The sequence below is a fragment of the Danio rerio genome, chromosome 14 (assembly GCF_049306965.1).
Source record: "Danio rerio strain Tuebingen ecotype United States chromosome 14, GRCz12tu, whole genome shotgun sequence".
In the NCBI taxonomy this organism is placed as follows: domain Eukaryota; kingdom Metazoa; phylum Chordata; class Actinopteri; order Cypriniformes; family Danionidae; genus Danio; species Danio rerio.
The window spans coordinates 16,998,501-17,025,958 of record NC_133189.1 but is presented as its reverse complement, the minus strand read 5'-3'; the positions used below and the strand labels follow the sequence as shown (position 1 = coordinate 17,025,958).

The 27,458-nt window shown below is 37.9% G+C and overlaps 1 protein-coding gene and 1 long non-coding RNA gene across 7 annotated transcripts; one reads left to right on the top strand and one right to left on the bottom strand.

Moving 5' to 3' along the window:
* Positions 1–1,852: 1,852 nt before the first annotated feature.
* ogt.1 (O-linked N-acetylglucosamine (GlcNAc) transferase, tandem duplicate 1) lies at positions 1,853–22,845 on the top strand. Of its 6 annotated transcripts, none has more exon segments than NM_001018105.1 (23): positions 1,853–1,889; positions 3,803–3,953; positions 4,525–4,768; positions 5,452–5,520; positions 8,713–8,829; positions 8,910–8,989; positions 9,076–9,271; positions 12,697–12,837; positions 13,629–13,729; positions 13,828–13,981; positions 14,064–14,165; positions 14,248–14,427; positions 14,506–14,664; positions 14,739–14,828; positions 15,034–15,159; positions 16,788–16,958; positions 17,079–17,195; positions 17,291–17,455; positions 18,083–18,130; positions 18,352–18,504; positions 19,174–19,426; positions 21,778–21,901; positions 21,978–22,158. In NM_001018105.1, coding segments are annotated over 23 exon segments (3,159 nt in total).
* Positions 22,263–26,167, bottom strand: LOC141377482 (uncharacterized). The gene is made up of 2 exons (XR_012389664.1): positions 24,675–26,167; positions 22,263–24,517 (listed from the first exon to the last, which is right to left on the bottom strand). It is a non-coding gene; the product is annotated as an uncharacterized lncRNA (long non-coding RNA).
* Positions 26,168–27,458: the final 1,291 nt, after the last annotated feature.

The window sequence follows — 27,458 nt, the reverse complement described above, 5'->3', positions numbered from 1 at the left end:
GCCTCTTCACAACTTGGCCAACTTTGGAGATTTTTCTGTTAGGAAAAAAGCTATTTTAAATTATATATATATATATATATATATATATATATATATATATATATATATATATATATATATATATATATATATATATATATATATATATATATATATATATATACCCACAAAAGTTGGACAATCAAACTGAAACACTAGCCATTTTACTGCTGGAGTGTTGAATAAATTTAACCAGCATGGCATGATGGTCAGTCTTTATTGACTGAATATTCCACCAGCAGACTAATACACACAACATTTTAGGGACATATTAGAATTCAAAAGAGGACTGTTGGTGAGTGTCTCTCTGGCACATCTGTGACCAACACAGCAAGTCTTTGTGATGTATCAAGAGCCACACCACCAAAAAGTAACTGTGGATGGAAGAAGAAGCTATCTAAAAAGGATGTCTGGGTAAACAGAATTGTATCTAAAAAAACATAAAACAACAGCTGCCCAACTCACTGCAGAATTAAATGTGCACCTCAGTGCTCCTGCCAATGTCATTTAAATGGTGCCAGCAACAAAAATAGCTGCGGACAATGTGAAACATGTATTGTTCTCTGATGAGTCCATTGGCCTTAACTGTCAATCCAGGAGAGTGTGGAGAAGCCCAAAAGAAGCGCTTTTATTCAGCTACTTTTGAGGTGCTTGGGAGGAGCAAGTCAGGAAATGTTTTCCACCACCAGCATCACGTAGTGACCAGGCCACTATTCTGCAAGATGAATGGCTCAAAATCCCTCTGGCCAGTCATTCTCAAGATGAGTTAATGCTGTAGCGTGTAGCCTATTGGCCACAAATAGAGGACCTACACAATATAGATGAATCATTGTGGTCTAAAACCAGGCGTTTCAGTTTCATTTTCCAACCCCAAAATTATTCCAATGGCAAATGTTTTAAGACTTAGCAAAACTCTTTATTGTCTAACTGGCATCTTGATTAGCCAGGTTTGAACTGCAGTTGTTTCACTGTAAGGCAAGCCAGTGGCCAAGTACATTGTCATCTACACAATCATATACTTAGCCCAATTTAGAAACATAAAATTTGTTACGACGTGGCTTAGTGTAAACAGTTGCCGCCTAAACTATTTTACCCAACCACTCGTCCCACACGCCCAACTAAACGCAGCCATATTAAATCTATAGTGGAGGTCGCGTAATGATACAGTGCAAACAGCGGTACACACAACAGCAGTACATTTACAGATTAAAAAAAATTAATACTCGTATTTTAGAAAACGAATATTTTTATAGCCAACCTCATAACGCACAAAAATGCAATTCGTTTTATTATAAAAAAAATCTTTAATCGCTTTTTTGTTTTTGCTCAACTTGTCTCATGGATCTATTTTTTAAAAAAACATTCCAGCCCCTCCCTCCCCAAAAAAGTAGTCCCGGTCACGTCCGCCATTTCGGTGTAGACTGGAAAGCCATTGAATTGAACAAAAATACCGCAATGATAAAATTAAATATAGGACGCAAATCGGTATGTTTCATTAGCTCTCTAGATTAAAGGTTTAAGACTCAACCTCTTACTATTTGAAGAAGCAACGTCGAGAAAAAAACTTGTTTTTGCGCGTCAAATTCCGTGAATTTGTCCGCATCTTCATGCACGCTAATGTGTTAGCCTAGTAACGTTAACGTTAGCAGGACGACTACAAGCTGTTTACCTAAGATAGTAGTACGGTTCTTAGAGTAAATCTAGCGTATATTAATAAATTTAATACATTTTTGTGACAGTTATATTTCGCGTTTCCAAACAAATCGCCACACTGTCCGCCATTGCACAGGATCCAGTAAAGAGTGAAGGAGACATGGCGAGCTCGGTGGGGAACGTGGCTGACAGCACAGGTAAACGTGACAAAAACTAACGTTTCTTCTTGGTTTTAAGTTAACATAAATACAGATGCATTGATCAACTACTTTTTTTATTCACTTATTGCTGTATTTAGTTACGCTGTAATCCTGACCCCTTTTTCTTTATGCATGCGTGTTGATGAGTTGCGCTGTGAAATGAATTGATAAAGTAACGTAACTGTTAGTTTTATATCCAAATATGAAGTGTGTTAACAACGGTAGTACCATTAAGGTAGTATCAATCATGTTTTAACAAGACTAGGTGGTTGTTAGCGGTCGTCTGGTACTATAACGATGGTGAGTCAGGTGTTCTCGGAGAGGATGTCCAGCCTCCTGCCTCTTCCATTTCATGTGTTGTTTTCGTATGGATGTCGCTGTTGCAGTGTCTAAATTGGGTCTGTGCGCAAGTAGCATAGCGTTCCTAAGTCCAATTTGAATGTAACATTGTGTCCTAAATTATAATGAAAATAATGATGTATTCCTTCCTATTGTACTTATTTCAACTTACAGAAGACCATTATATGTTAAGAAACGTTAGCCTAGTATATAGGATATTTAAAGAAACATAAAATTATATTAATAACATGTCAGAATTTAATTTTTTTTTGTTCAAAATGTGCAAATATAAATAATTTTGCAGGTCGTGTTGGACATCTCATTTCCCAGATTGGTCTAGTTAAAAAAAAATAGCTGCATTGGATTTTTTATTAATGTATTAATTGAAATTGCCAGTTTCTAAACTCTGAATTTTGCCCAACCCCTGGAACACCCCTATGTATGTTTATCTGTCTTTGAGTGTTCATATCACATCATACTCATTCATACCAAATGCCATCTGTTCTTCATTTTCATTCTAGTTCATTCTTTAACGCTTGCATTTAACATTTATAGCATTTAAGTTCTTAATTATTCATTGATGATTTAAAACAACTTTAAATAATCAATTTCATTTACTTTAGATAATCAGTTGCTAAGTTTCTTTAAAGATATTTAAATGTAAAAAAGTTTTTTAATGATGACAGTACTTTGAGAGTAATATCATCATTACATTAGGGTTTTCGCAATAGCATTAATTAATCTTATGATACTATACCATCTCAATACCAAGTAGTGCAATACTGTAATTCATAACTCAAATTATAAAGAAAATTGTCAGATATACTACATTTTTTGTTATAATAGGCCTACTTTAAGTATTATTTGCACCTTACTTCACCTAAAGTTTATTCATTCTTTTTGTTTATTTTGCAATGACCAACAAAAAATACATTAAAATAAAGATACATATTATCCCAAATGAAACGAGCATTTTTCCCAACACAATTAGGCTATATGAAGAGGGCAAAAATAGTTTCAATGTGTCCTGTTGCTATTTTGGGTTTTTCATCTATTTTCATCTATTTGTCTTCTCTGGTAACAATCCAAAGTAATTCCAAATTTCACTTTGTGGGTCGTTCTTTTTAAGCGATTGCCATGGTTGTTGCAGCTATTAAATCATATTACCAGGAACAGAAATGAAGCATTGAAAAAAGTGCAATAGGCAATAATATTTTAGTGACTTTTCCACATGCAACATTATTTATTGTAGATGAACTATTAATGATGATGCTACCGTTTACAAAATACAGTGGCACCGCCAGTATTTTGAAGCCATAGTATTGCAATGCTACCATAGTACTGGTAAATCGTGCAACCCTATATTACATGAATCATCTATGTCAAAATTTAAATGTGTAAATGGTTCCACACTACTGTTAATTTTTAAACAGCCCCACTGTTCTTATCTTTTATTCATTTATTTATTTATAATTTTACCTCATTTCCATTTCTTCTAACGTGTTGTTTCCCCCCTCCTCTGGGTTGCGTTGGTGCTTCAGAACCAACCAAACGTGTTCTTTCCTTCCAAGGGTTGGCAGAGCTGGCGCACCGTGAATATCAGTCAGGAGATTTTGAGGCAGCAGAGCGCCACTGTATGCAGCTGTGGAGGCAAGAGCCGGATAATACTGGTGTGCTTCTGCTGCTCTCCTCTATCCACTTCCAGTGTCGCAGGCTAGACAGGTGAGATGGACAACTTTGCTCAGTTGGAGCACGGTCTGTGGGTCTTCTTCACTGCTTCTCTGTGGGAAGATGAAGTGGTGGTCTGGTCTGGTGTTTAAGGTCAATTGATTGTTTTTGGTTTTTGGTCTGCTTTACTAATTTGAAATGCTTTCTTTCCTCCTTTTTTATTTTTTATTCAATGGTTCCAAGTCTTTTAAATAAAAATTTGGGTTTTTCCTGGCTCAAAAAATACACTGTAAAAAGTGATTAGTGGACTTTACATTACTTTACTTTAATGTGTTTGTGAGCTTGTGATCTCCTGCCATTTGCCAAAATAGTTAAATTTTTGCCACTGTGTGGATTAATACTGAAGGCGTATCATTGTTTCAGCTTATTGTTAAGAATTTAGCAACATTTGACATTGTGATTATTCAATTGCTGTACTTAAATATTGTTTAACAGTTTAATATTTTTAGATATTTTTTTTACTATGTTATATGCTCTGTAATTTTTCTGTAAAGGATATTTTACAGGGAGTGCATTACAATCAAAATACATTTAGTTTCATTCTTAATGTTTGCTTGATATGCAGGTCAGCTCACTTCAGCACACTGGCCATCAAGCAGAACCCCATGCTAGCTGAGGCCTACTCTAACCTGGGCAATGTTTACAAGGAGAGAGGTCAACTGCAGGAGGCCATTGAACACTATCGTCACGCTCTTCGTCTCAAACCAGACTTCATCGATGGATACATTAACCTGGCAGCTGCATTGGTGGCAGCAGGGGACATGGAGGGAGCAGTTCAAGCATATGTGTCTGCTCTTCAGTATAATCCTGTGAGTCAAGTGTTCTGGAGCAAGTGACCATTCTTATTCAAGCAAACTAGCTTGTCAGAAGTAACTCATTTAAAAACAAACATTGCACATCAGGCATTTCAGTTGACGGTGTTCTGGTCGATTTTGTTTTTTACTTTTTGCTGTACTATATACAAATTGAATCGTAGAGGTTGTACCATATGGTTCAGTTAAATTTTTTTTATGCAGCATCCCTATTATCTACGGTTCTTATATAAACTGCCGGCACATTTTTTTTTTTTTCATGCATGAAAAACTGAATGCTTGGATTTACTTACAGTCTCATATACTGGGTCTCTTTCTCCAGACTATAGTTGTATACTATCTTTAATACACAGAAATGTAGTGCAATGTTATAACATTCTGTTTTTATGGGAGACTACTATAGACAATGTCATAATTCTCCATCTAAAGTCTTCTATTTATATTTTTGCAAATATTTTGTTTAAATCTTATATTGCAAATGTTGATTTCTAAATAAACACAATATGTTGTTTATTTTGGAGTTTTTCGAAATATGAAAATGCAGTCTGCAATTATTTAGATTTGAAGAATGAAATGAGTCTGCAGAGAAGTTTAGAAAAGTTTGGCATTTTGCTGTAGATTACATAAACAAATTCTGTTTTAAATGTTTTGTATATTGATTCCCCCATCTTTTATTACAGGATCTATATTGTGTACGCAGTGACTTGGGTAACCTGCTTAAAGCGCTTGGGCGCCTTGAAGAGGCCAAGGTATGTTTAAAAATGTCGACCCTTGCACGTTAACTTAATTATTTCTTTTCTCTTTTTTCTTTTTTAATTTTAAAACCATAGCTGAACATTATAATTACTGCCAGACTTTGGGTATCTGGCTTTTTTTTAAGAGTGCTGCTCATTATGTTTTCCCACATCAGCATTCTTTGCCATCTTACAGGTCTAGCCTAAGAATTTAACTAAAGCAGTGTGTACCCTGATCCGTCAGGTCGCCTACTTTCACCTACCTAATCAAAGCAATTTTTTAAAACATTTAGCAAAGTTAAGACCCTTTTACCCTCCTCTCACTCATTTTGTTTTCATTTGTTTTGCTCATTTAGATGGCTAGATTAGAGACACGCACACTCTTTCCAACCTCCTTTTTGCCCTCTCCCACTTTAATGCTTTTCTAAGTCTGATCACTGCCCATTCAGCCCCCGCTCTCCCCCACACAAAGGAAGAAAGGCTGGGCTCTTCTGTTTCTTACTAAAGGGGGGTCTTAAAACACATGCTGCAATTATGGCATTTTATTATTTCCTGTAGAATCTTGGAGGGATTTTGCTGGCATGGTCTTAGATAAATGAATGGACTGACAAAGGTAGTGATCTTTGTATGTAAAGAATAAGATGGCTTCTAACCCTAACCTTGCGGTTTTGGTCATTGACCAAGACCATTTATTTGCTTCAAAAGTTGATAAGTGGCCTTTTGACTGTCAGTTTGGATTTGGCTTTACTTTGCCAGTATTATGAGGAACTAGTTAATGCCCTCTTCGCGGCAGCAAGGCCAGTTGTGGTTTCAGTGGGTCTTTGGGGAGATAAAGTTAATGGTGTAGGGAGTTTTTCACCTGGTAGTTAGAAGCCTTCTTATTTGGTTCCTCAGGAGGGTGAAGTGGGGAAGAGTTGAGGGTGCCAATGGCCCCCCACCAACTCTGTCGCTTCTAACCCCCCACGCGCTTGCTCAGGGCCTGTGGAGTGTGCGCGCTTTGAACTGTCTGCCTGACTCCTCAGTCAGCTCAATAGATGCTCGTTAAGGGCTCCACAGTGCATTTGACTAGAACCCATAAGACTTTGGCCCTTGTTTTTCCACATTTCAACTTTATATTCCCCTGTCTTTACCTTCGGATAGAGCTAACCGGGTTTGGGAGGGTTTCCAACACTGCATCAGCCCTAGACTGTGCCAGGCAGACAGATCACAATTTGCACTCCACTGCACGCGTCAGATATCATGATAGAGAGAGAGAATAATACATGCGCTGCAAAAAGCGATGACCTCTTTATTTCAGAGCTGTGGAGGCTTCTAGATGATTATGAAGTTCTTAAACCCCAGGCTTTTTTCCTTATCCATTGGCCAGGACTCAAGAAGGCAGGACAGGAAAAAGCAAACAAGTTATTAAACCATGTAAACAAAGAGTACAACAAAGGAAAATAAAAGATCATTGATTACATTTTTTTCCCTCTTGGATGTTATGATTATTAATAATAATCCCAGAGCAATGTGATCAGTTCTTTTGGGTAAGATCAAGCCAGTTCTCCTCCCTCCTGTACCTGTATTTAAAAATGTGACTCCATAATGGAAAGTTCAAATCTGTTTGTAAAACTCAACTGAAAGCCTTTCTTCACTCTTGACCCCTTGCAAACATATTCCTGTTTTTGAAACTGTGAAATCCCTTTCATTGCATGGGTTTAAACTTTTATCAGATCATTTTTGTTTTCTTTACTTTTTTATGTTGGACTTGTTTTGCTTTGTCAATACAAGTGTTGATGTCCATATGAAATGTCTTAATTGCCAACTTTTACTAACGCTCTTGTTTTCTTATTTTGTCTCTTTTGGTTTTTCCACCACTGATATTGTTATTTAGAAGGTTTCAGGTGGGTGACACTATTCCTGCGTAGGTGCGGTCCGGTGGACAGGAACTCTAGGGCATCATCAGTCTTCTCCTCTTCCAGCTGCGGCCGCCCCCAGACAAAGTCCAAAAATATGGTAACGGGTTTGTAAGAGAAAAGAAAGACAAACATCTACTCCAATGCCTGAGTTCTGTCTTGTGACTTCCTTTGAAGAACAAAAACTAGCAAAAAAAAGTAAAATATAAAAGAAAAAAAAACGTTTTGCCCACTTAATTAAATAGAGAAATGGATTGGATGCTGTAAGCAAACAAAGCACAGTAAGAATCCCTCTAACTCTCTTACTTGTTGAATATTTTTTTCCTGTTCCTTTGGAATATGATTTATTTTTTCTCCTTTATTTGGAGTTGCAGCGTTCTGCTGAGCAGATGATGCGCTGTGAGCCTGCAGTGACGCAAGGGCTGCGCAGCGACAAAAAGCCGCGATGGAAAAAGCGTGCGCTTGAACTGCGATTTTCCCCTCCCCTCGACCCCTGGCTTGCAGATTGCAGACCTGCACACCCTTCTTGCTAGCATGGCACCCAGTGGCTACCTAACCCTAAATATAACATCACTGTAAAGATGTTATAAAGATAATTACATAATTATAATTCTTCAGTGAGCTACCCCATATTTCATTAATCGATTTGGCAGTGGGACTGTTCAAACATCCCAAAGGGTTTTATAGAGGGTTTTATAGTTTCTTGTGCTATTCTGGTGAGGAGTAAGATTGCTCCAGGTCTGCAGTCTGTGCCCAGAGCTTGTGTGGCCGCAGCGAAATGTGGGCGCTAGCGAAAAATGCGCAAGCAGTGACCATAATGCAGGTCACCCACGTGGCGTTTTGCGCTTGCATTACAGGGACCTCCACCTGCTTGCTGCACTTGCATTTAAGGTTGTGAAATACAATTTTGCTGTAAAGTTCTGTGATGTCAGATATCTAAGTCATGAGACTTTTCTCCATGGTCTGTATGTTTTTATTTTTAAGTACAACATTAGAATTACAAAGTTTATTGAAAACAGCATAACTGAAGAATGTAAGTTAGCATGTAGGTGTTGGTTGGATTTGCGCAGCGTAGGAAAAAGTGTGCAGCTTAGCGCGGCAGAAATTTGCGCATGCGAGCCCATGCTGTAGGCTCACTTTTTGCTTTTGTGAGAGTAGATACTAACTTTTTTTTTCATCTGCCTTTTTTTTCTTCCTTTTTATTTGATATTTTGGTTTCTTTTTTTTTTTACAACCCCTCCTCTGTCTACTCCTATTTCTTTTTTCTACCTCTTTTTCTTCCTGTTTGTTTTAAACTCTAAACCTGTTAAAGGCTTGTTACCTGAAGGCAATCGAAACTCAGCCAAACTTCGCTGTTGCCTGGAGTAACCTGGGCTGTGTGTTCAATGCCCAGGGTGAGATCTGGCTGGCCATCCATCATTTTGAGAAGGTTGGTACATATAACAATCTCACTTTGAAAAATAATATGATTTAATGTAATGTTCATGGGGCTCTTCAATGGGTTTACAGGCAGTGACACTGGACCCAAACTTTTTGGATGCTTACATCAACTTGGGTAATGTTCTGAAAGAGGCTCGTATCTTTGACAGGTAAAGGGTCACTTCTTCTATCATTATATTTTAATATCATATTCATTTACAGTCAGTCTCATGCTTGTTATTGGTTTCCTCTGCAGAGCCGTTGCTGGGTATCTGCGAGCCCTTAGTCTGAGCCCAAACCACGCTGTTGTCCATGGAAACCTGGCTTGTGTTTATTATGAACAGGGTCTGATCGACCTAGCCATTGACACATACCGTCGTGCCATTGAGCTGCAGCCACACTTTCCTGATGCATACTGCAATCTTGCTAATGCTCTGAAAGAAAAAGGCAATGTAAGAAACTTTAGTACTCCATTATGTGCAATGACTGCTGTCATGTTTGGTGACATTATTGAAATTTTGCTAAAAAGAGATGCAGTGTTGAAACTGTTATGGTTTATGAAGATTGGCTTTTTACAGAAACCAATTTTAAACCCAAGCTAATTTTCCAGTTTGTTTTGTCAAAAGAACTGGTACTTTGGTACCAAGTCTGTAACAAAAGAAAGCAATACAGTACCAGTTTTTTTAAGTACCGGTAGTATTGGGATCTAGGTGCGAAAAGTAAAAACTATACAGTTGCGCTCTCTTTATATCAACACTGAGACACAGCAATGAAGCAGCAGCTCTGAATACACTTGCTCATAAGTAAGGATGAAAGGCAAGTATAAACTATAATCATCGCAAACAGTGGTTGTGTGTTTAATCGTTTTATTCTGCACTGAAATATGCAGCACTGAAGCCCACAAATAGTCGGATAACGAAATAGTCGGTGTAAAGTTTTAAATTAACCTAATATACATATTTCATATTTTAAACTCCCTTAAACGTGCATTATACTGCAGAACATTTGCGTTCATTTAGTTATCAATCTCCAGCGCTTGGTGAGTGGCATGAAAAAAAAGAGGCTAGAAGAAGGCAAATTTTGTAGCTTGGGCTTGCTTTATTTTATGAAGTCATACAGTTTTGTTTTTTATTTTAATGCGCATCTATACAATTAAAATCTATTTTCAAATGATTACACTGACCCATAAAGTAAAATATAACAGTATTTTTTTTCCACATTATAATGACTGAATCTGTAGTTATAGTTGTAGTTAAATATATATAATTAAATTATAGTAAAACATTTATTTTATAAACACTTTATAAAGTATTCTGATTCTTGTCTAACAGAATTTGTTACAAATTCAATGTTACAAAACTTTGTTAATAAAAATAGAATTTTTAGTTAGTATGGTTTTGGAGTTTTAATTCTGAAAACCCTAAAGGCAGGATTATGCTGCTGCATCAAGTGATCGCCGTGCCACATGACGCATGTCTTGCATGTAGTCGTGCAATACACTTCTGTGTACTGTTTGTGTTGCTCTGCAATAACACTTCCGTAACGCTAGCTGAAAGCGGGCCTCTGTGTCAAGTTTCTTTGCGGGTGTTTTTTTTTTTTCCTAAATGAACAGCTAAAACGGGAACTAGAATTAAACATAAGGTAAACACAAAACCACAGTTTCCATCTACAGCTACTTTATAGGACTCAAATATCCATTTTGCCTTAAAATAGCCAGAAGTTGTTGATGTGGCAATCGTTACATAATAAATAGATAAATAAATAAAGTGGCACAGTAGGTAGGGCTGTCGCCTCACAGCAAGAAGGTCACTGGTTCAAGCCTCGGCTGGGTCAGTTGGCGTTTCTGTGTGGAGTTTGCATGTTCTCCCTGCGTTCGCGTGGGCTAAGCTAAAATTGTCCATAGTGTATGAGTGTGAATGAGTGTGTGTGGATGTTTCCCAGAGATAGGTTGCGGCTGGATCCACTGTGTAAAACATGTGCTGAATAAATTGGCGGTTTATTTCGCTGTGTTGACGCTGGATTAATAAATGAAATAAGCCGAAAAGAAAATAAATAAATGAACAAAACAAGGCATTTTCAGACAGGAAAACAAAACTGTGCTTAAAGACTAGAACGAATATAATCTTCACTGTTTCCGATGTACAACTACTTGTGATGGGTTGTTCTTGAACAAGTCTTGTATGACTCAAGACTGACTTTCAGAAAAAGGAAAAAATAGCATGAAATGATAACCCCAGCCAGAAAAAAAGAATAATCAAGATAAGATCAGATAATAAGGTCAAATTTACTCTCAGCCCTGTAGACGCTGCATTAGAAACACCTCACATAAGCGGTAATTTGTTTTTTTGCAATTTGACGCTTAGATAAAATAATACATTTATGAATGCATATAAATGTTATTACGTTTTTTTACAATTCTAAATATTAAAAACTTTCTAGGATTTAAGATTATAGTGACCGTTACACATGTCATAACAGTCGTGTAAAAAGTCCATAATTTCAGTAAAATATAAAAGTTAACTTATGTTACACTATTAATAATCTGGACAAACATTTGTAGTGTGTAATTTGTTAAAAATTGTTAGTGGCTAGTGAAAATATTGTAGAAGTAATAATTTTAAAATGTAAATACTTGCAGAGATTTATAGAAATAAAGTGTTTTGCATACTGATATTTATCTGTTTCCTACCTTGTTAAATCATTGTTGACAGCTATTGTGAGAAATCATTAACATGATCAGTGTCTTCATATAGAAAATCATTAATTATTAATGATAACATATAATTAAATGTAAATTAAGCAAATTTGTTTTTTGAGAAGTGTGTATCAAACTGGTAGCTTTCACAATAATTGGTACCCAAGAAGTAGCTCTCAGTTTCAAAAAGGTTGGTGACCCCTGCCATATATGAACGTTCGAAATGGAGATATAAGCCCCTTTCACACAGTGATACCGGTAAATATCCGGAAAATTTACGGAACGACTTTACCGGTATATACAAAAAAGCGCTGTTCACACAGGCGAGGACGTTACGGAATTTTTCCGGACAAGAGCATTCACACATCCATTCCAAAATACCGGTAAATTCTGACATCATTCACCACAAATGAGCTTTAAACGGCTGCGCTTGTATTTGTAAACATTTGACTAAATTACAAACTCTTTTGATGATCAATATTGTAAACAACTTTCACAGGATCATATTCGCATGTCGAGATGTTCATAATATGTGTGTGTGCTGGCGCTCACAGGCTGTTTCATGTGCACACGCAAAGCTTGAAGGTAAACAAACAACGGCTTATCATAAGCATCTTATCGATGATTATTTGCACAGTTGGCATTAAGAAGAACATATAAACGTTATCTGACTAACATCTAGCAGCTAAATGTGTCTGGAAAAATATTCAAAGGCTTTTATTCTCACAAACCGCGCAGACGTAAATGCGTCTGACTGTTGTGATTGGCTAAAGCAGACGTCTTACGTCAGCACGTTCTAGACGTGCACGCGCTTATTCCGGAAATCTTCCTTCTGAGTTCACACAGCGCAGCATTCCGGCAAATTGCCGGTAATGTTACAACTTCTCTTTCCGGAAAATAGCCAGAACGAATTTACTGGTATTTTCAAAAAGGACCTGTTCACACATACAACCTTTTTTACGGGCAATTTTCCGGAAAGGTCTGTATGTGTGAAAGGGGCTATTGGTGGAAGTGGAAGGTTAAGGGACAGAATTGGGATTGAGCTAAAAATGATTGCAAAATCATAACATTTTCTCCCCTATCGGAATGGCTTCATTTCAGTATTTCAGTTTTGCAGGATTACATGAAATATCACCACATCTTTTAAATCATTGTTTGCTAATTAGTTTTTTTTTCTGTTAGGTTTCTGAAGCTGAGGAGTGTTACAACACTGCTCTGCGTCTGTGCCCGACCCACGCTGACTCCCTTAACAATCTGGCCAACATCAAGCGTGAGCAGGGCAACATTGAGGAGGCTGTGCAGCTCTACAGGAAAGCACTGGAGGTGAGTGGACCAGTGAAGTTCAATGACTACGTTTGCATGGACACCAGTAATCTGATTATTTGGCCTAGTCTGAATATGACAATAATATGATTATCATGTTTACATGAAATTCTTTTTAAAGGTTCCTTTTATGATCCCGATTCGAAGCTAGATTCCTATGGTGATTCACACCTCAATAGTTTGTGTTTATCATGGCACCACATATGATTTTGGGTGTTTAGTTTTTAATTGTGCGATAAGTTCAACTGCAGTTAGTTTATCACACTATGTGTGGAAACAGATGATGGCGTATAAAAATTCTCCAACAACAGGCCACCTCTGCCATTTCATTCACCCACTTTTTATTTATGGCCCCGCAACAGTCACTTCAAAATCAAGGCATTTTATTATGTCAATTTCTTTTTGAATTCTTAGCATAGTCATCATTTCCCGCTCGCACCAATAATGTACTCTTTAGACTGTAGCCATTTTCATTTGTTTGTTGTCAAATGCCTGACAACTGCCATGTGTGCATACTGTCATAAAATGTTGCAAAAAGTACTACAAAATGGTAGTAGTTTGATAAAGGTGTTTAAATGTCTGTACTGCACTTCAATAATGTAACTAAAACACTTATTATGGTATAGTTAGATTATGACTTGGATGAATTAGGATCATCAAAAATGGCTGCTTACATGGTAGACTCTTAATCAGAATATTAGTGCCTATGTAAAGGTACTTGGTGAGACCCTTGCTTATTCGATTAATTTAGCTAAATATGTTGTACATTTTGTTATTGTTTTTTTGTAAAGGTGTTCCCAGAATTTGCCGCTGCTCATTCAAACCTTGCCAGTGTCCTGCAGCAGCAAGGAAAGCTTCAAGAAGCCCTCATGCACTATAAGGAGGCCATCAGGCAGGATTCTGTTTTAGCTACAGTCTTGCATGCTTTGTTTTTTTATTGGTGTCTTTTAAAGATTTCTTACTGTCTGTTTGTACTCGAACCCCAAACAGAATCAGCCCTACATTTGCGGATGCTTACTCCAACATGGGCAACACTTTGAAAGAGATGCAGGATGTTCAGGGGGCGCTGCAATGCTACACTCGAGCCATTCAGATTAATCCTGCTTTTGCTGATGCTCACAGTAATTTGGCTTCCATACACAAAGTAAGAATCTGGAATAATACTCTTTGTTTAAAGTTGTTTTAGTGTTGTTTTGAATTTAAATGGCAACATTTGTCAATTAAAGGACTCTGGGAACATTCCTGAAGCAATTGCATCTTATCGCACTGCGCTGAAGCTCAAGCCAGATTTCCCAGATGCTTATTGTAACCTTGCTCATTGTCTACAGGTATGCAGGCTTACTAAATTTGTCTCTTTTTATTGCACATTGGGCATCCTTATATGCTTTTGCGTTGTTCTCTGGTGTTTAGATTGTATGTGATTGGACTGATTATGACGAGCGCATGAAGAAACTGGTGAGCATTGTTGCTGATCAGTTGGAGAAGAACCGCCTGCCATCTGTGCATCCGCATCACAGCATGCTTTATCCCCTCTCTCACGGTTTCCGCAAGGCCATTGCAGAGAGACATGGCAACTTGTGTCTTGACAAGGTGTGTTTATTACAAATATTGACATTTAGCTTTATTTTCTGTATGAGCTTCAGTGTTTATTTTTTCTTTGTTCAACAGATCAATGCTCTTCATAAACCTGCTTATGAGCATCCAAAGGACCTGAAAGCCAGTTCAGGCCGATTGCGAGTAGGTTACATTAGCTCAGATTTTGGCAACCATCCTACTTCCCATCTTATGCAATCCATTCCTGGCATGCACAACTCTGAGAAGTTTGAGGTGAGCAGTAGGATTGTTATGTAGATACTTCTGTACTGTGGTGATCTTGTAAACATACTGTTGTTTTTTTGCAGGTTTTCTGCTATGCTCTCAGCCCTGATGACGGCACCAACTTTAGAGTTAAAGTCATGGCAGAGGCTCATCACTTCATTGACCTTTCACAGGTGAGGATATCTGTCCTTGGCTAATTCTAAGCAAAGCATTTGGCTTAAAATGGACAAAAAAAAAAAACTAGACATGAAACAAAACACATCTTCCACTGTGATTGTACTTGTTTAAGTTTAGGAGAAGCGTTTGTCTAGGTATATGATTTTCTATCTTTCTTTAATAAGGTCTTTTTAATATTATGATATTTCCTGTCCTTATAAGATTCCCTGTAATGGAAAAGCTGCAGACAGGATCCATCAAGATGGAATCCACATCCTGGTCAACATGAATGGCTATACAAAAGGAGCACGCAATGAGCTGTTTGCATTGCGCCCAGCGCCCATTCAGGTTGGCAGTTTATGAAACTCTTATTGAACATGTGTTAATTAAGTTTGCGCTTATACTGTTTCATTTAACATTTTGACTTGGTGAGTAACATGTTACAGCTGGAATTTAGAGGGAGACCTGTTCTATAGTTTGATGTAGGAGCCATTTGCAACAAATTTCTTAAATTCAGTAAATCTTTAGTAAATGTTAACTTAAAATGATCATTTCTTTGTAGTGGACATTAGTGGTGTAACGGATCACACTATGGTTTTTGAGTCTGGGATCAGACAATTTTTTTGGATCAGCAAAAAAGGAAGGAGACAAATGTCATTTGCTTTCCACTCATACAAAGTCATTGGTAACAAACTTAACTTAGAACCTGTACTTTTTAGCAAAAATAAAAATCAAGAAAGATCCAGCTGAAAAAAAGAAAAATATTCAATATGAATATGATCTTTGCTGCTGTTGCTGATAATGCTAAATCTAGAAATCTAACATCTTGTACAGCATATCATATTTATTTTAAATGAATGATTCACCAATTCACACATAAAGCTTAATTTCATTATTGGTGTATAATTTTTGTAAACTTATTCAGTGAAATAATTTTAATGGTTGTTTGTCACCACCCATTGGTTGCACAATGTATTTGCTACAACATTCACCAGCGTCAAGTTCCATTAAACTGTGATTTTTATCTTTACCATAAACATCAGTTTTTATATCTGAACTATAAACTGTTCTCCCAGTACTTCTGTGTTATTTAATTGTTTGTAACTAACTGAAAAAGTATAAAAACTGAATCTCGGTCAAACGCAGATTTGAAACGAGCGCTTCGAGGATTAATAAACATGTGCAAATCATTATCATTTATTAGTTATTTTGCACAGGTTTCAACTGAGGTCACAATCTTTTAATAATTAATCGTGCAGCTTTACACTTCATTATATTTTAAAGGGAAGCCAAAATGCTTTCATTCATTTGATTTGAATGACATGGAAGGCGATCTCTGCAATTGTTATAAATGCTGGATTAACCTACAAGTTCAAAAAAGTTATTAATCTGCGGTGCATGTGCGTTCCGAACTGTGGGTTGTGATCCAGTACACGCTTATTGGAAATGTTGTCATACTCCTGGCCTCAGAATTATAAAGATAATAATAATAATACATTTTTATTTGTAAAGCGCTTTTCTTATACTCAAAGTGCTACAGGCAAAATACTAGAACACAAGGCAAGCAAAACAGCACAACAATAAAAGGTGCAATAAAAATATTAACCATAAGATAGTAATAAAAAGTTAAACAAAATGAACATCCTAAGTTAAAAGCAATGCTAAAAAAGTCTTAAGAATTTTCTTAGAACAGTCCAGAGAGGCAGCATTTCTTATGCTGATGGGGAGTGCATTCCAAAGCTTAGACAAAACTCTCCAAAAACATATCCAAAACTCTCTGTTGTTGTGTGTTACATTTGTATTGAAAAATGTTTACTTTTTTCAATGTGTATTTTAAGATGTAATTTAAAATGCTATAACTTCAATTGCCAGTGTTGCATGATCATTCAGATATGATTCTAATTTTGATGTGGTGTTTAAAATATTTATAAATGTTTAGTTGAATAAAATGTTTTTCTTCCACAACCCACCTGTAGGCCATGTGGCTTGGATACCCAGGCACCAGTGGAGCTCCATTTATGGACTACATTGTCAGTGATAAGGCAACGTCTCCCATTGAGGTTGCTGAGCAGTACTCAGAGAAACTGGCATACATGCCGAATACTTTCTTCATTGGAGATCATGCTAACATGTTCCCTCACCTTAAGGTATTTAGTCTCTCAATACTTAAAAAAAAAAAACTTTAACATTAATTGAGTCTTTCAAATAATCAAATGTTTTGTGTGTGTGTGTGTGTGTGTGTGTCTACATAATTTCCCTCAATATAGAAAAAGGCTGTTATTGACTTCAAATCAAATGGGCACATTTTTGACAATCGCATTGTTCTGAATGGCATTGATCTGAAAGCCTTCCTGGAAAGCCTGCCGGATGTCAAAGTTGTGAAGGTTAGTAAAAACGTCACTTTTTAAAAGCCATCTCCCGTTTTATTATCATGTAAAACAGAAATGCTTATGTTTTCTTATCAATTCCCTTCTTTCAGATGGAATGTGATGGTCAAGAGGTTGCTGACAGTAATGGTGCCCTTTCCATGCCCATCATCCCTATGAACACAGCAGCTGAGGCCATCATTAACATGATTAACCAAGGCCAGATCCAAGTCACCATCAATGGCTTTACCGTCAGCAATGGCCTGGCCACCACACAGGTATGGCCCCCTAAAGGCCCTCAACGCTGGAATTTACATGGCTGAGGAGCTTATTTCAGTGCTTTGAATTTGGGTTCTTCCTTCTTATCAAGGCTTTGGCTTGCTCTCAGACTGTAATTGAGTCCTGTCTGTGATTCTTAGTATGGCTGTTTGGTGCATAATTGACCATGATTAAAGGCATGTTGTTCTTTTGGTTAAGCCTTCAATAGGGGAAGGATGTTTACATGCACACACATTTCCAAATATATTTTCCTTTCAAATGCACAAGCGCATATTTTAATACATTTTCTGTTGATGTTGAACAAAATTCTGACCTGCAAGCTGTTTTTAATAGTTTTTTGTTGCTCTAACAGACATCTCAGAGCCCAAAGTGACAGTGTATAATTACAGAGATAAAGTGGTGCCTTTTTAATTTTTTTTAATCGGAGATTGATCGTAATTTTGGTATTTGTAATTTGCATGTAAGAGCCTAAAAGGGCTATTGGTCAATGATTTATTCTAATCAGCACAGATGAGTTTTCTTCTTTGATTTTCTCCAGAATTACCCCTACTATGATCGGATGTGGCAAAAAGACATTTTTATAAGTAGACAGAGTCAGAATATTACCACTTGTTGTTGTTTTTCAGATTTTTACAGTGGAGGAGGTTGTAGTATCTGGGACTGTAGCGTTGCAGGTATGGCACACTTAAGCTGGCTAAGAACAGCTTGCTTTGAGACAGGATGAGCAATAGCCATTTTCCCTTTACTTGGGCCTTCACACTGCTGGTGTATGTGGCACAGACATGGTGGCGGAGAAGTTGATCAGCTTGTAGGGATGAACTACACTGTTTTAGGGAGTATGCTTGATTTTCTGAAATTAAACTAGTAATGTCTGTGTTTTATCTTTTCGATTTAGATTAACAATAAAGCAGCAACAGGAGAAGAAGTTCCCAGAACCATTGTGGTGACCACCCGCTCACAATATGGCCTTCCTGAAGACTCTATTGTCTATTGCAACTTCAACCAGCTCTATAAGATTGACCCTCCAACCCTGCAGATGTGGGCCAATGTAAGACTTTTTTTCCAGAATTATTTATACAATAGTTGGCTCTGTAATATATCATGACATTCACACTGATGCCAATGACAGCCAATCACATCCAGCTTGCATCCAGACACAAAAAAAAGCACAGAAGTAGTTGTAGTGTATGAAGATTAGTCATAAAGCACTGGGTAATTACCAACTATGATTAATATTTGGCATACTTCTATTCTCTGGTACTGCATGAATGTGATTGGCTTGTCTGCACTTGTATTTTCATGGAGCAATCTGATTGGTTGACATCTGTGTTGGTCCTTAAAAGTTAAAAGTTTTTCAACTTCTGCAGTGGGAAAAGGACCCAACAAAACAGACTCAGAATTCAGTTCAGCAATTCAGTTGGCGTCACTCCATTTAAATTAAATGAGAAGCGACAATGCCTAGTGTGAGATGGGGGTCACAGCTCAGATAAATATGTTTGTATCTAGTGGTTTAGTTTTGTAGTAATATGTGTGTAGAATCATTAATTGGTGTTCCTACACATCTCTAGTCAAAAGACGGCAAACTATTTTGAATAATAACTCAAATTGTTGATGTCCATTCAAAAAATCGATTTTACTCTAATTCTAGAACAGCATGTGCTGATTGTAAAAATGATTCAGCAGCAGCTCTACTCACTGTGCTTTTTATTGTTATTAGATCCTGAAGCGTGTGCCCAACAGTGTGATCTGGCTGCTGCGCTTCCCAGCCGTGGGTGAGCCCAATATCCAGCAATACGCTCAGAACCTGGGCCTGCCTGCCTCTCGCATCATCTTCTCTCCTGTGGCTCCCAAAGAGGAGCATGTACGACGTGGACAGTTGGCTGATGTGTGCCTGGACACCCCGCTCTGTAATGGCCACACCACAGGCATGGATGTGCTGTGGGCTGGTACCCCCATGGTTACAATGCCAGGTAATACAAGCTTAAACCACAATGAAACACTTTGGTTGCTAACATCATAGCAACCACCCAGATAACCAAAAAAAGCCTAAAGTATACTTTAGATTTAACTCAAAGAATACTTTCAAATGCACAGCTGGATTTCATTATAAATTAAGGGTTTTGAAAATGGATGCATGTCTATTCACAATTGCTTCCTGATTGGGTAATCTGGAACTTTGCAAATCATTGCCTGATTCGTCAGGCCCCTATCATATGAGCATTTAGCTATGGGAAGACAACAAGAAAGAAATAGCGTTAGGTATGCACCGAATTTTTGGCTGTTGAAAATTATCTGCTGAATTTTCAGTTTATACCAAAAAGAGAAAAATGGGACGGAAATATGAGTTGAAAAAAGGGATAAATAAAACATAAATAAGGGATAAATAAAAAAGTATTTTACGAGGTCAGCTATGTAGCAGCTGCCCTGGGGAAATGTATGTTTTAGTGGCAAGAAAACAAATGAATTCTATATATAAGGGATAAATGTCATACACAAATGTAACTAGGCAAAGGGTAATCGGAACAGCCACTAGCAACAAAACCTCCAGCCACTGGTGAAAAGTAGCAATAATGTTGCAGGTGGTGTGAATGGAGCCTGGCTAGTGGCAAGCAAATCAGGCTGTCTTAAAAAGTATTAAAAGTTGATAATACAATTATGAGAAAATGAAGGCCCTTAAAAGGTATTAAAAACCCTTAATGTTTTACGAGGTCTTCAATTTTGTTGAAGTGTTGTCCAAAGTGTTTGACTTTCAAAAAGGCATACAAATATTTATTTTTTAATATTAACAACGGTGTGCTCGATCCATGGGATTGGTTCGGGCCGGGGCACATCCAGCCAAGCTCCTCCGTCCAGGTGATGTCTGGTCATTTGCAGAGGGTGCTCGCTGCAGAGCCATTTGAGGAGAGCTGAGCTCCAGCGAGGGGGAGCATGAGCTGTCGCTCCTCCTCCTGTAAGCTGTTTTAATGCGTACACCAACCCCACCCCTAACCCTACCCCCAGTCACATCACTCGTAGAAGAAGTGAAAAAAAGGTGGAGCTCAAGCTTAAGCTCCCCCTCGCTGGAGCTCAGCTCTCCTCAAATGGCTCTGCAGCGAGCACCACTTGGTCATTTGCGACAAAAGGGGGCAAGATAATATGACGCACTCACCATTTAACGAAAGCATAGAGTGAAACAGACAGGAAAATGTAAGTTTGCGTACTCCTGGTGGAGAAAGATGAGTTTAAACAGTAGCCCCTTTCACACAGTGATACCAGTAAATATTCAGAAAATTTCCCGAACGACTTTACCAATGAATTCAAAAAAGCACTGTTCACACAGGCGAGGACGTTACGAAATTTTTCCGGAAAAGACCATTCACACATTTATTCCAAAATACCGGTAAATCTGACATCATTAAGCAGAAATAAGATCTAAACGGCGGCGCTTGTGTTTGTACACATTTGACTACATTACAAACTCTGTGTATGGATAAGTATTGTGAAAAACTTTAATAAAAATATATGGAGGAACACTTTCGCATGTCAAGCGTATTCAAAATATTTGTGTGTTGGCGCTCACCAGTTGCTTTACATGCAGTGCTTGAAGGTAAACAAACAGTGGTTTATCATAAACATTTTCTCTATATTCTTTTTACACAGTTGGCATTAAGAAGGACCATGGAAATGTTATCCGGCTAATACTAACTAACTAACTAGCAGCTAAATGTGTCTAGAAATACATTCACAGTCTTTTATTCGCATAAACCACATGGATGTGAATGGGTCTGAGTGTTCTGATTGGCTAAGGTAGACGTCTTACGTCAGCGTGTTCTAGACGTGAACGCGCTCTTTCCGGCAATCTTTCTTTTAACCGCGTAATTTATTCTTTCAATCTTTGTTTCTTCCGAGCTTATGAGTTCTGTTGCATGGTTGTGCTTCATGGTTGTGCTTCATTGATTATTGATTAGAACTTGAAGTGGCAATGAGGTCTTAAAATATTCTGAGAAGTCTTTATAAAGCCTTAAAAAGGTATGGAATTTACCCTTAGGATTCTTGCATATACCTTGCAAACAACCAATTTACTGTTTACACTGTGAAAATGTAATTGAAACAATTAAACTGTATATTAGAATGTTTAAGACATATAAGCTCATTTAATCTTTCCGTGGTAAAGTAGTAAGTGCAATGCATTTTGTAATATTTACAAATATGTACACTACCCATGCAAAACCAAAAATTTACATTAAACTTTATTACTGGCCAGTGCACAAGGAAGCCTTTACACACTTGTAATTTCCTTTAAAAAGAGAAACTGAAGTTCATCTGTTGACACTCTCTGCAGGAGAGACGTTGGCTTCACGCGTCGCTGCTTCTCAGCTCACCTGTCTTGGCTGTCCTGAACTCATCGCTCAGAGCCGTCAGGAGTATGAAGATGTTGCAGTAAAGCTTGGCACTGATATGGAATTGTAAGTTCTTTTAGTCAATTTCCACTCTAAAATGTTTGCGAAGTACACTATGAAACATGTTGTTCATTCTGCACAGCTTGAAGAAGGTGCGTGCCCGCGTCTGGAAGCAGCGGATCTGCAGCCCGCTCTTCAACACCAAACAGTACACCATGGACCTAGAGAAACTTTACCTGCAGATGTGGGAGAATCACGCTAGCGGAGGCAAACCTGACCACCTGGTCAAAATGCAGTCTCTGGAGACCAGCGAGAGCACCTGAACTAAACTTTCCATTGCATGAGCCATCCAACCCCTGTCCCCTGTATGTATCAGTCACAGATGGACTCTATATGGAGCTTCAGGTGAGCAGTGTCACTATGATCCCAGCCAGCTTTTATTTCCATCAGCCAGACTGGACAGCGGGATGCACAAAGACTCAGACCCCTTTCTCATCAGCATACACTATCCATGTTATTTGATGTTTTTTTTTTTCTGAAGAACTTTTCTGTAAATGCAGTGGATAATGGGGTCTAAAATGCAAAAGGAGCAGAAAATGTAACCTAAAAATAGATAGGGTCTTTTTAAAATGAGGTTATGTACTGCTTAACCTATTTTAGCTCTGTCATTATCATGACTTAAACGTGAGTCAGGGATGCATACTCTGGATCGCCAGTTTTTTTTTTCCCCTCAGATGAATGCCAACGTTGTTTCCGTGTGCTATCAATAGAACATAATTTTTTTTTTGAAAACATACAGTGTGACCACGCTGACAAAAGGCCTGCTCAAGTACTGACTTTGATTTTTCTTTATTTTTTTATGATTTTACCAGGAAAGGTCTAGGTAAGTATGTTCTGGTTTTGTACACTGTCTTCCTGTTAACTCGTTTTATTTATGCTCTGTCAGTGTCAACTCAAGGCTCTTTACATAAACTAAAATAAAAAGATGTGACAAACCTTGAAGACTTTAACGTAATTGGTAGCAGTTTTCTTTTTATCTTGTAGCATTATGGAATAAACAACAATACAAATGCAGGTTATTGTGATCTGTAATACTGTTAAATTGTGCAGAGTGACTCAATTGTGATGTGCAACCAATTTCAGTTTGTTGGGTTGTATAGGCTGTGCTGAATAATTCATGAAAGACCTTTATGAGCAACAATAAGCAGAAGTCTAATTGTCATCAGAGATCATCTTTAGAGATCATCATCTCTACAGGTTTTGTCTTTTTTGCACATGCAAAAAGGTACAACAGAATAAGTACAGTAACGTATAAATGTACAATGATAAACTGAAGCAATAGATTAATGTAGTGTAATTTAATAATTGTTTGAATTTTTTATTTTTTGCTGTCCGCCTGATAAGTCGTGATGTATAGATTCCAGGTCTAAGCTGCTAGTCCAGGCATGTCCAAACATTGTCCTGGATGGCCGGTGTCCTGCAAAGTTTAGTTCCAACCCCAATCAAACATACCTGGGCTAACTAAATCAAGCTCTTACTAGGCTTTGTAGAAACATCCTTGCAGGTGTGTTGAGGCAAGTTGGCCATCGTATATTAGGCATGGTTATTTACATTGCGATCATGAATTTAGAAAGTATTATATCACTTTGTTGACATTTATTACCATTTGTTGAGTCTCCCCATACAGTTTAAAATAGCACTTGAACCCGGAAGCCGCTTCACGTGACGTCACGCTTAACAAGCGGATTTCAGGTGGTTGATTAAGCTCATTTTACTTATTTTCAGTTTTGTTTTTAGAGGAAATGTTATTTAAAAGAAAATAATACATGTTTGTAATACATTGAATGAGATATTTTGTAGAAATTATTAACTACTATATTTTGCAGGCATTTTAGGACCTAATACTTATTTTAAAGTCTAAACATCTACTCATTACAATGATTAGAAATACAGAACACTTTGTAAACCTTTTGCATAAAGACAGTTTGAGTAGTTACCCTGCTATATTTATTTATATTTAGTTTGAGTAAACTTATGCTACATGGCTAACCTGCTCTGGAGCAGGTTTTATTTTAGGTTGGCGATTACAAACCCAAACTGGACGATGATAAACATGAATTCACGTATATCTAATGCAAAAGATGTATATCTATCTAAAAGAAAATAAGGTATGAGAGCAATTTAATTCTAGAAATGCTACTATATACACTAGATCAGGGGTACCCAACCTTGTTCCTGGAGATCTAACTTCCTGCAGATTTCAGTTGCAACCCATATCAAAAAAACCTGCCTGTAATTATCAAGTGCTGTTTAGGTCCTAATTAACTGGTTCAGGTGTGTTTTATTAGGGTTGGAGCTGAACTGTGCAGGAAGGTAGATCTCTAGGAACAGGGTTAAGCACCCCTGCAATAGATTATTGAAAAAGGAACCTGAAATTAAAGCTCAGGAGAACTGGAGCAGAAAGTAAAGACTAGAACTTGACCAAAATATAAGTTACAAAATGAACCAGCCTAAAAGTAACAAATCCTCAAAGAATACAAACTAGCAGAGACATGTGGGAAAGGATCCCAGTGTAAAGCTGTGGTCACACTGGACCTTTCTCCCTATAGACTTCCATTCATTTGCACGCGATTGCGTCTGACCCGAAACGCAAGCCCGTCGAAACTGCACTGCAAAGTTTAACTTGGCGAACTCTGACCTGCAAAATTGTATCACTTGACCGCGTGAGGCCAATCGAGGATCAAAACACGACATTTCTGGACAAAAATGTCAAATATGGACCAATCCGTCACTTTTTAAAAAAATTTTTTGTGTTTAATCATCTAGTTTAATCCCACACCTTTTCGCAGCGACCGCAGTGTGACCGCAGCTTCAATCGAGCAGAGCACATAAGAATCAGGTGAACACAATCTAGATGTGAGCTATGTCCAAAATTTTTAAAAAGCTACCTTCAAAGAATTCATTCCAAGGTAGGAAGATATCAAGGAATGTTGAAATCCTAATTTAGTGTCTCTTTTTGTCTGAAGGCGGCACAGATGTATCGTTTGCTGCATTTGATGTTCCACAAACCAATAATTTTCATTTTTGATAAGTAAAAACAATGTTAGAGTACAGATCTTTTAATTATGCTGCCTCAAGTCTGTTACATATTTGTCCCCTGCTCTGTCCCAGCTAAACACCTCACCAACTAGCAGAGGTCCTCATCACAGGAATGTCGACTTATGTTTCTAGACTCCAAATCCTACAACCCCTTACGTGGTGCTGATTTCTCAGCACCTGATGGCAGTCTTCACTCTCATTTCATTTCATGTCATTGGGAAGTCTTGTTTTGCCTTGCAGACATTTTAGCGGGTTCTCTTGTATTCCTGGACTTGTGTTGCAAACTGGACTGATTCTTTAAAAGTTTGCTGCATGCCCTGACCTCTGTCTGTTTACTCGTCTCTGATTATATGCTGCCTGCCCTGACCATCATCTGCAATCTTGTTTCCTAGCATTCCTTATGTTCCCCAACACTTGCCTGGACTGTTTACTCCTGCATTAATACTACTACCCATTATATTACGTTTTACTATATTACTCTGTCCCAGTTTGTTGTATTGTAATAAAGAAAGCTTCCGAATGAATCCTCAGCCTCTCAAGTCTCTATTACAGAAGACTTAGCCACACAAATTGATCTAGCAGCTATTACTGAAGTATTTGCTCAAGCTCATGTACTGGCTGCCCATCAGCAACAACTGGCCTGACTTATGTCACTGATGAAAACACTGCAAGGGCTTAACATCACAGCTCCACCACAACTTCGTCCTACACCTCAACCCGCATGGATTTTGCTGAGAAATTTGATAGCTCTCAAACAAAATGTGAGGGGTTTCTGTAATAATGCACAGTAATCTTCACTCAACAACCCATGATGTATCTCACATAGGAAAGTAAAATCTAATTTGTATACTTGTTACTCATGGACAAGGAGTTGGCAGCCTTCTGGGTCAGCTCTAAACAGGTGGCCAGAGTACATTCGACAAACACTTTCATCATTGCCTCAGTTCAGAACTTGAAAATGTCAATTCACATTGACAATCTGCTCCATTCATGTTGCCCTCATCAACACTTCATGTTCACTGTACATGCAGCACCATATGTTGCTGAAGGCAAGAGGTTTTTTCAAAAATACATTTCTCTTGTGTGGGCATATCAAACGTACATGTCCCATAAGACTAACCTATAGAAAAAAATCCAGTGAGTTCTGCTACCATTAATTCTGTTAACCAGTGTGTGGATATTTCTGTAATAATTCTGTAATGTTTTATAAACAGTAAATCCTTACCAAAGCTTTGATTGATTTGCTTGGCTCAGGTAATGTCATTCACTGTACTTTTGCCACAACTAATGCCATTCCTCTGTTGCTTTCCCTTGACACTTGCAGCATTAGATGAATGGCCCCTTGGGACCGGAGAGGTCCATCACATTACTCAACCTCTCTCTCAGAAACTAGCTCACTACACACTGATGACAACATATTTTACATCATTGATTCCTGGTAATCCTTGGGGTACCCTGGCTATAGAACAACATGATCCCTTAATCACCTGAAGGAGTGGTGGAAATCATTCATGGAAGTGAACCCTGCTTTCGAGATTGTATAAATCCCATACGGTCTCATCAAATTAAAGCTGTAACACTATAAGAAGAACCTACTCGATGCTCAATTATACCTGCTGAATACATAGATCTTGCTGAGGCCACAGCCATATCACCCTGCAGCCCAAGACTGGTTACTCACTGAAGCTTAGCAGGACTGAGCCTGGTCAGTACCTGAATAGGAGACCACACGGGAAAGCTAGGTTGCTGTTGGAAGTGGTGTCAGAGAGGCCAGCAGGGGTCGTTTCACAAGCGGTCTGTGTGAGTCCTAATGCCCTAGTAAAAGTGAGTGTGGTGTGGAGAGACCCCACCCCCCTCCCCCCTTATGATGCACAGACTTATTAATGATTCCTACTTGTCTTCTTTGTGATGAAGAGTAGGCAAAATCTGATATGTAGTGGGGGAAAAAAAAGAAGAATGAGTTCGTCAGACGCTGGATACGAACCGAGTTCATGCTCGAACGTGTCAAAACATGGCATGGGCGATGCGTTTTATGAGCTATACCACTCACGCTGTTATAAACACTACAAATTTTTACACCTTTACATTTCACTCTTTCATTTTTTTAATCCAATCAGTGCAATGTTTTTGTATGATTTCAACACAAGTCTTCATACATGAGGCCCCAGGTCTACAGCTGCCAGGTCTTGAACCCAGGTCCTTCTTGTTGTGCTAGCCATTGAGTCACTTTAGCGAAAGAATCCTTGAATTCCTGCATAGATAGACACAGAAACAATTAATAGTGCGGGCTGATAAATAATAAGATAAATTACACTAATGTTGGAGAAACAGGAAAATATAGAAAAGAAATAAGAAAGAGGCTGTCAATCATCGGAAGCCAGTCCAAAAAATACAATGCAAAATTGTTCTGACCATTTACCAATGTAAGCATAAAGACCTCCCTCCAATCATTTCAGTTGAGCATTTTCTCTTTCCCCCAACATTGGTGTAATTTATTTTATCATTTATCAGCCTGCATTATTAA